The 10,000-nt window shown below is 46.0% G+C and overlaps 1 protein-coding gene across 1 annotated transcript in view; it reads right to left on the bottom strand.

Annotated features, from left to right (window-relative positions):
* rtn4rl2a (reticulon 4 receptor-like 2 a) overlaps positions 1–3,921 on the bottom strand; it is a 4,124-nt gene extending 203 nt beyond the window's left edge. Inside the window, exons 1-4 of the mRNA XM_079998747.1 lie at positions 3,781–3,921; positions 2,876–3,102; positions 2,508–2,741; positions 1–2,402 (exon numbers count right to left, since the gene is read on the bottom strand). The exon at positions 1–2,402 is cut by the window's left edge and continues 203 nt beyond it. Coding sequence (XP_079854873.1) covers positions 1,542–2,402; positions 2,508–2,741; positions 2,876–3,102; positions 3,781–3,838 — 1,380 coding nt within the window. The 5' untranslated portion in view covers positions 3,839–3,921 and the 3' untranslated portion in view covers positions 1–1,541. The remainder of the gene's footprint in view (positions 2,403–2,507; positions 2,742–2,875; positions 3,103–3,780) is intronic.
* Positions 3,922–10,000: the final 6,079 nt, after the last annotated feature.

The raw sequence follows: 10,000 nt of genomic DNA, 5'->3' as shown, positions 1-10,000 counted from the left end.
AACAGCTTCAAGTTAGTCAGTCTTTTGGTCAACCCTGCTCAGATAGATTTAGGGTTTATGTAACACAACACCACTCTTTTCCTTTCAGATTTGCCATCCTTTTGCAGATCAATGTGCACCTTTGTGTGCAAATTTGTTAGTTTTCTGATAAAGAATTTTAGGACCTTGCAAATGAATGTTTTTTGGGGTTCCACAAAGGATATATTTCCATCCTCTCTCTTGTTTTTTTTTTCTGTCGCGGTAACTGCGCGTCACTCTGCGTGTCACCCATTGGAATGCTTAATATAGCGGTGTACATGGGATCCCATGTGCTGAAACTCCTTAGCCAACAGACTCTCATGAAATAGCAAATTATTGCTCCCAAGAAATGTCTGACGACGTTATTCAGAAAGTCAGAATGTATCTTTTATCAAGACAAAAACATTATCTTTGACATTCCATATCAATACTGTCACACAGACAGAACAGATCCATATTCACCTTCCTTGCCTGTGGCTGCCACAGAAGCATCATATTTACAGGGAACAGATCGGTAGCGGACGCCTTCCAGTGAATGGACGTACAGTATTCCTTTTCATCATCAGGTCGAAGCTGCTCGGGCCAAACACTTATCTGTCTTCACTGTCTTCCCTTCTCTCTCTACACAACTCCCGTCGCTCTTCCATCTCTCCTTTATTGCTGCCGTGTCCGCCCCGCGCTGTCTTGGCATCTATACGCCGCCTCTCTCTATATCCCTTATCCACCCCGCTCTTATTTGTCCTACTTTTTATTTTGCATTTCAATGATCCACTGACTCGCTCTCGATCTCCCCGGTCTTCTGTCCTTTCCGTTCCTCTTGCTCAGCTTCACAGTCTATTTGTCTCCATCACATCGCTGTCTGGCTTTCTTAAATCTTCCTCTCAATCTGCATTATGCTCTGGCCCGCACAGTCTGCCTGGATGAAAGTAAAGTGATTCTGATCGACAGCAGATTACAAAATAAATCTGAACACTTACATTAAACATACACAGACCTATTTACAGGACACGTGTAAAACACTTGTAGAAGTTACATTATCGTTGTTACTGCAGAGTGATTTAACAGTAATCACTGTGTTTGTAGCAACCAGTTGATAGATGCTCTACGAATTGCACCGGTAGTCAGTTATGCTTATCTTGTAAGTGACATTGACCTCATCATTCACAACCGTTATCAAATAACACTGATATTAATGATGGACTCAGCCCTCAGAACCCTGATTGCAGGGTGTCGTGGGTGATGGTTGACACCATAGAGGTGAGGCACAGAAAGCCAAACCTGTGGCGTAGAGTAGATACATAGCCTTGGCTGAAGAACTCTCAGCAGCCCTGATAAGTTGTGAGCCCTGCAAGTGGTAGATACAGAATCTAACCTCCCCCTATCTCCCTTGCTGTGCCCTGAGTATTGATTCAGACAGAATAGCTCAGCAGAGCGGGCAAAGGGGGTGCGGATTGTATAACTGGGATCCTCGCAGCCTATAAAACAGGCTGTGAGGAGAATGGGGTTAGCACAAAGAGTCCCTTTCAGCCAAAAAGCTGGTGGAGGTTGAGGGACAGGGTGAACACTGAGAGGGCCAGGAGCGCGAGGAGAGAAGGGGATGATGGTGAGGGCGAAGATGCGGACCCGGGGAGATCAAAATCAGGTGGGCATTCCAGCTCGAAGCAGCGCAGGGTGACACCTGAATCTTCGTTACCATAGTTGACCCAGTATTCTTCGGGGTCGAGTTTGGGCAGTGCCAGCTCATCCTCCCCGAGCTCATACTTGACCACTGAGGTGGAGGTGGAGGGGCCCTTACCATGTAGCCCGGCCTTGACCGTCTCGGAGGACTTCTCGAAAAGGCCTTTGGTGGAGGACTGGGGCTTGTTCTTGGAGAACCACCAACGGGTCTTGGTGCTGAAGGTGGTGGTGGTAGAGCCGGCGATGGAGCCAGGGTCGGGCATGGGGCAGAGGGCGTAGTCCATCTCACGGAGAAAGCGCATGTCCTGGCCGCGGCGATTGGAGGGGGAGGCGCACATCACCTCGGAGGAAGAGACGCGGGCTTCACGGAACCACTCCCACAGACCTTGGGACTCACAACCACAGGACCAGGGGTTGGCGTTGAGGCGGAGGAACTGGATGCCTTGGGTGTCCCTCAGCGCCTGACTGGGCAGCTCAGCCAGGGAGTTGTTGAAGAGAAAGAGCATGGTCAGTCTGCCCAGGTCCCGGAAGGCCCGGCGGTTGACCTGCCTGACACGGTTGTCGTGGATGAGAAGGCGGTCGAGGTTGACCAGGCCACGGAAAACATTCTCAGAGAGGGTGCGGATACGGTTGCCGTGCAGGAAAAGTTGGCTGAGGTTGATGAGGTCAGAGAATATGTCATCTTGCAGGAAGTGAAGATGGTTCTCCTAAATAAAGAGAGACAGCGGATTAGTACTGTATGGGAGCAAAGCGGCAGTGTGGGTTTGTAAGCGTCTGTGTGCGTGTCAGTGTGGGTTGTCATTGCCCCCCACCTGAAGATAAAGGAACTGCAGGCTGTAGAGTTTGTGGAAGATGTCGTGGGGCAGGGCAGTGAGCCGGCAGCGGTGCATGTGGAGGCTCTGGAGCTTCTCTAGGCCACGGAAGGCTCCCCCCTCCAGCCTGTGGAGGTTAGGGTTGTCTCCCAAGTCCAGCTCCTCTAAGTCCCTCAGCTCACTGAAGGCTCCTGCCTCGATCCATGTGATGTTGTTGGAGAAAAGCCACAGAACCTGACAGCACAAGAGGACAAATTAGTGGAATAATTACTTTTTTTTTTTTATTAAAATCCATTATTACCCATTATTACATTGATTGTGATCTCATGCTTCGTTTTACAGTGAAAGACGATTTATGTTTTTCTAACCTGAGTTCCAAAGCCAAAAGAGCCAACTCTGAGCTCCGTGATCCGGTTGTTCTGGAGGAACACGCGCTGCGACTCATAGGGCACTTCCAACGGGACGGCGGTGAAGTTCTGCGCTTGGCAGCTCACGGTCATTGGCGTTGGGTAGCACACGCACAAACGCGGGCACGCCGACGCCGGGTTGGGCTTGCCGAGCACCATCCACACCACCAGCCAGAGGGAGAGACCGCCTGGAGAGAGGGAAAGAACCGGTGAGAGGGGACTCTCTGGACGGGGAGGCGCGGGGGCCCTCTCCGCGGGGCTGAAATCCCTATGCCCCACAGTTAGCGCAAGCTGCCTGTACTCTGAACGCAGTTTCATATGCAAAACGTGGAAAGAATCGTTTTTTCCTTTTTTTCCTCCCTCCTGGACATCCAACGCTAACTTGCATTTTCCTCTCTTTTTTTTTTTTGAGTGCACGGAAGCATTTATGAGCGTATGCACAATTATTATTACTGGAATAAAATAAACTGAGAGTAATAGTTTGCATATTACATGCTTCAGCATAGTATGGGCTTATCTGCATCAACCATTACGCACAGCATGAATAGTTTTCAAGTTAATTGAAGTAATAGCAGCAATCTAATACACCCATCTAAGACATTGTTAAAATTAGGCTTTCGATAATAATATTTCACTCGACGTTCTAACTGCATGCACTTTTACCCCTTTTACTTCATGCAAATTCAAAGGAATTCCGGTGCAAAAGCTTTTTAGCGCTGAATGCATATCAAGAAATCTCTGGAACAAAAAAAACCCCCCAAAACACCGGGTAGTAGTTCTTGTGAAGTTGGTCAAGATAAAATAAAAGGAATGCTCATATGAACGATGAGACACAACTCAGACACAAAAGGCTGAAATAAACTTACTTTTGCAGTTGCGAACGATGGAGCTTCGTCGGCTCCGAAAAATCGTGGAAGTTTCCATCCTGAACCAAAGCCCAAAGCGAGTTAGCCTGAGAGGGCGAAGTGATGCCTGCTATCTCCGCTGATGCTCTGGTTCCTTAGTCGGAGCGACTGAGAGAGTGAGTGCCGTTCGGTGGCCACCGGCGTCCCATTTATACCGGAGCGGGCGGCGATGCCTACGGCAGTGGGTACCGTGGAATCTCCTACGTCACTGACGCGGGTCAGGACTGGGAGAGAGGGTGGCAGAAAGCGGAAAGAGGCGGAGCCGCCCCCGGGGGGATGCAGGGAAGGAGGCAGGACTACTTGGAAAGCACGTCTGTGCGTAAAAGCGCACAGGAGACGCGCGCTCATACGTAGAAAGAGGAGGAGTTGTTGGTTTTTTTTCTATCTGGATTGAGAGATGGAGAAGACGGCGACGGGAGGGGTGGAAAGCGAGGCGAGGTGTCCAATGGTAACGGCTGGGCATCGTGGAGGAGCGGGAGACTGGGAGGAGAGGAGCGCGTAATTCCTTTCCTGGATGCTTTCCACGGCGACCGCTATGGTTCGTTTCCGGCTGCAGCATCACTGGGAGACAACATCATAAATGGGCCGTCTCCGAGAAGGCGGGGTGAGAGCTGAGAGCTGTTATATGACCAAAAAATATAAAATAAACTTCAGTAGGAATCCCCCGAATTATGATTCAGTCTCCAAAAGACAATCAGTGCCAAAGAAAGTCACCAAACCGATGAAAGGAGGTGTAATTGCAGCTGTCATTCCATGAAAGCGACAACTTTGATTCAATTAATCATAAAAATAAAACGTCACCATTTATTTCTGTAAATCCCCGAATGGAAAGGGTATAGGTACTGTATTCCCAAACAAGGTCAGGAGCAAAAAAAGTAATGTCATTCACCTTTTAAACAATTTTGTACAGTGGCCATTTTATTACCTTGATCTTTGTGTTCAGGACATTTTTTTAAGATGACACTTCTCTCTAGAGGCTGGAGACTCTCTTTTTAACCTTTGGCCTCTTGAAACTAACCAAAGTAACCTGATGCCCACCCTTAAAGATATTATTATTGTTGTTCTTGTTGTTATCGTGTTATCTTTAATATTAAAATTAACATTTATATTAATTGGAAACAGACCAAATAGAAGGGAATATTCAACAGTGACATACAACATTTGCATACAGTATGGTTTCACATTGAAGTCTATTTTCTGTATTCTACTTATTTCGAGATCCCTGAGAGAAACACCTGACGCATTTAGTCACCTAGCAACAAGCCAGATGTAGCAACAGTGCCAGATGTAGGGCATCCATGTATCATATAAGCAAGTAAACAGCATCACGGTAACTTGTCACTTTCATAGATGTTTCATAACGTGCTTGTGGAGCGAGATATTTGGTCCTAGTTTCCAGAATTCCAAAATGACATGATCCAGAATTAAGTCTTTGAAAGCACAAACCACCACACGACACAAAGACAATGTGAGAGCAAGTGAACAAAGAGCACCGTCACCATTTGCAACACTGCAAAAGGGAAGGCTGTGTGTTGCAGGTGTTTCACGGTGCAGTAGAACCATGTGCCAAATGGAATAGAATTGAATGTGTGGAATAAGCGTTTGCCTTGTGAACCATATTATTGGTGCTCAACCGACTCTTTTGCAGGAATTAAAAAAAACAAAAAAACATTCGTCCACTTTAAGAAATTAAGTCATGATTATGCAACTGAACTGCTTGTTGGCAGTGATGAACATGGTTCTGAAGACAGTCATTGGGTGAAGCTGCAGTTGTGGTACATAAAGTGATCAATTTAATGTATGACAAACCAATTTTTACTCTAAAAATGTCAATTCACAAGTGCATCTGGACATTCGCAGAAGGCTCGTCTGATGCCCTTGAGTGTACAATCTTGCACGTAGATCCTCTGAGTCAGGTAAGGGCCCGTGGATGCACGCAAGCATGCGTGCACACAAACGGATGAGCAAAAGAGTGAACAGGACCCCACACATACAGACATATGCAGGCCTCCGCACTCAATCCGTTTACATCAAATCCCCATTCACCTGCACACGCAATAGCCATGAAGCCATGAGCACGATAAACAAATGAGTAAGCGAGGGGATCCGTTACGTGGTGCGTGCTCTTCTTACTTCACACCTCCTCCTTCCTGATCTGGACTTCTGGACTCTCACGAGCCTCAGTGCCCACCGGCCAGCCTGGGTAAACATTACACAGGCTTCCCTTTCACACCCACCCACACCAACCAGCTGTAGCAGTGTGTGCAGTGTGTGCGGTGTGCGTGAGGGTCTGCGTGTCCCTGTGTCTATTGGTACACACGCGTTAGCGAGTGGATGCTCTTTCCTAAATGCCATGACGGATTAGTCCCATCAAAAGTGGTGACAGTCTGTTCCGTGGAGGCACTGTCTTCTGAATGAACGCCGTGAATGGATCGCCTCTCGAGGCGTGCGCGGTCCCCACGCAGACGCAGAGGCTTCCCCGAGCTCAGGGGAGGAACCCGCGGCCCCCAAAATCGGATATAGACAAAGACGAAATCCCATTTTGGAGAAGTTGGTCGTGCCTCGTTTGACAACTTTTGACAATTGGTCGACTTCCAAAGCAAGGTGAACGAAAAGTGACGCCATATTTTTTTCTTTAATAGTTAAAGAGTCAATTTATCCCCCGGTTTGAGCCTCACTCCACCCAGTGCACCATTTAAAAAAAAGAAAGCCTAGAAGTGGGTGTGAGGAGCAGGGGTGAGGGGGCCGGTGTCCCGTTTCTGAAGGCGAGTGTGGTTTCACAGTCCCCGCTTAGTCAATACGCAGTGGTTGGTGGTGATTGGACCGCCCTTATGGAAGTACTGATCCACGTCAGCATCCCTCCCTGCACACTTTGTGCTCAATTATCCCAGTCGATGGTGTGCGTAGCCACACTTACTGTCATACAGATTTAGTTGCAAACGTTAAAATCATGACACGGATTGGTGTGGCTCATCTCGTCATATATTTCAGTTAACAGCTCAAAACATCTTAAAGTGCAGAGTGCTGCCTCTAAAATGGTAATAACATTAATAATTGTTTGATTTAATAGTTCATAATAGTCTCGCAAAACAAAATGATGAAAAAAAGATTTGAGCCTATAATAGTAATATTAATAATAATTGTATTTAATAGTTCACTATGGTGTATGGAATTATTAAAATGGCCCCAAACCGGAAAGGCTTCTGACTGAGATGAACCCACTCATTTCGTTCTTTCTTTCTCTTTTTATTTCTTTCTTCCTTTCTTCCTTTCTTCCTTCCTTCCCGTACCCCCTGGATCTGAACTCACTTAAGGGACTAGATGCAATCAGTCAGATGCACGCACACACACACACACACACACACACACACACACACACACACACACACACACACACACACACACACACACACACACACACACACACACACACACACACACACACACACACACACACACACACACACACACACACACTGAGTGGGAAGCCTATTCCATCATGAACTGATTGGATCATATAGGCAATAGGAGAGGGATACTGAGGCACACGCACACAGTCGAAGACATCAACATTACACACGCCCAGATAGAACATCCAAGGTTTTTTTTTCATTTGCCACTAATCACTCCCTCCCTCTCTGCCAATATTTTTCATTCCATTCAGCGCGACCTAACGTCACCACTTCCGCTCTGCCTTATATTGTCTGTGCACAGTGGCGTGACACTCTGAGGTGTAATGCAACCAGAGTCACACACAATAATAACTCTCTTTTGTACTTTTGTCGATTGTACAAGTGTAGCAACATGCATTTTAATCAGATAGAAACCGAGTGGGGGGAGATGCTGTTATACAGCACGGCCATTTTGCCTTTCAAGGACTCAAGCTATTCTCTCTTTGTCTGTGTTACATATTTTCAGAGTGGTCATTTTGTTTAGTGTTATTGTGTAAATAGCGTGAAAACCATTCTGATTCTTACATTTCCAGTTACTGACTAACTGGGTGGATTATACAAATGTTTTTTTGCGTATTTTTTTTGCAGTGAATATATATATATATATGTATATGTACATATATGTATATATGCTATATATGTATATATACTGTATATATTTATATGTATTTGAATATATATTATGTACTGTATTGTATATATACTGTATGTATGTATGTATGTATGTATGTATGTATGTATGTATGTATGTATGTATGTATGTATGTATGTATGTATGTACATATATGTATATATATACTATATATGTATATATATTGTATATATGGAGGTGTGTATGTATGTAAATTGACATATATGTATATTTACTTTACTACTGTATAGTATAATGCTGTAGAATATATGGTATTTTACAGATTCCCGTTCAGCAGCAGTGGTATTCAAACTGTGGAGCACGCCCCCTTGTGTGGTGCGGAGGAATTGCATGTGTAGCGCGAGAAAATTAAAGATTAGAATATATTAAGAAAAATAATTTAATATGAATGTGACGCACATATTCGACATGACTTCTAAAATGTCATCAAATATGTTCACATCAAATTTTCTTAAATCTAATAGGCTAATAGTTTTAGAGGTTGTTATATTCATTAGTTCATTGATAATAAAATATGAACAAATAATACTATTTGTTCATATTTAAATTAAATGTAATTATTTGTTTTAATTATTATTCTCGGTACGTCATCAGTGCTGCACCCTTCTGCCCCCACTAACACATGTGAATAGGCAATAAAAGAAATGTGACTGTTCCAGCTGATTCACCGCAAACTAACAATAATAAATTGGTTATACATACAAATATAAACACTATAAACCATAGTTTGCATTATGACACGCGTCAAGTCCTTGGAATCCTGGGGTGCAGAAAAAGGTAGAACGCCACTGAACCTGCAGCAGGCGATGGTAGTATTCAACGACCTGTCAGTGCTTTTGGTCGTAGGATGACATCCAGTTTTTTGTCATGCCTCTTGGAAAAAATTGCCCGTGTGCGTGTGTTCTTGTGTCTGTGTGGGACACATACAGAGGGGGAGAGAGAGAGAGAGAGAGAGAGAGAGGCCATCGAGACGGAAACAGGAGCCGGACGGGCCAAACGGCTCCTGTTTCCGTCTGCGTTCTTTCCAGCACTGCTGGAGAGCTGCAGCGTTAATAATCAACGCTGCAGCGCTCCAACATAAACTGTGTTGCTAAAGTGCTGCTGAGAGGATATCGTTCCTTGGGAAGACGTCCCTCCCTAGCTCTGCATCTCTGGTAAAGTTAACACCCCCCCGGAGCGGAGGTCCATCTTCATTAGGCAGAAGATTTCCCATGATGTCCAACCTCATCCTGGAAATCATCCCGGGCGCATACACACACACGCACACGCACACGCACGCACACACACACACACACACACACACACACACACACACACACACACCCACCACACATAGACACACAGACACACACTCATGTTTCTAGGACACATAAATGATGGTTACTTTGGACTACTTTCACTGCAGCCTCCAGCTTGGACAAGCTAGCCTCCATTTCCAAACCTGGTCCTTAAGGTCCTCAGTTACTCTTTCTCCCCCCCCCCCCTCTCTCTCTCTCTCTCTCTCTCTCCGCCGTTGGCTCTCTTCCCGAGCCGCCCTCCAGACTTCCTATTAGTTCATCGTCCACCTTTTGTCTCTCCTTCCGTCCGTCCGCCCCTCTTTCATCTTTATTTTTACCCTCACACTCAGGCGTGTCTCACGGATGACGCAGTTGGGCGCGTAATGCAGCTCTCAACTCAAAGAGTGGCTAGATGGGGGGGGGGGGGGGGGAGAGAGAGAGAGAGAGATGGTGGAAAACACAGAGAGAGTGCCCCGGGGGTCGATTTTGATGGAAAGAGGGATGAAGCTAGAGAGACAGGTTGGGAAGAGAGGGGAAGTAAGAGAGACAGGAGTAGAGCTCAGTTTTGACAGCGACACACGGAGGGAGAGAGAGAGAGAGAGAGAGAGAGAGAGAGGCGAGGGAGCAGAGAGGCGGAGTTGGAAACACAAGATTTTCACACATTTTCAACACTTCACTTCGTCATTCTGGGTCTCTCAAGCAGATGGTTACTACAGCAACTACTTTGGTACGAGCCCCGCCCCACCCACCCCACATTGTCTCTGTCACACCCACCAAATCACTCTCTGTGAAATTTTGAA

The sequence above is a fragment of the Zeus faber genome, assembly GCF_960531495.2.
Source record: "Zeus faber genome assembly, chromosome: 4".
NCBI classification, from domain to species: Eukaryota; Metazoa; Chordata; class Actinopteri; order Zeiformes; family Zeidae; genus Zeus; species Zeus faber.
Note: the sequence above shows the minus strand (reverse complement) of the source record. Positions and strands in the feature narration are given on the sequence as shown.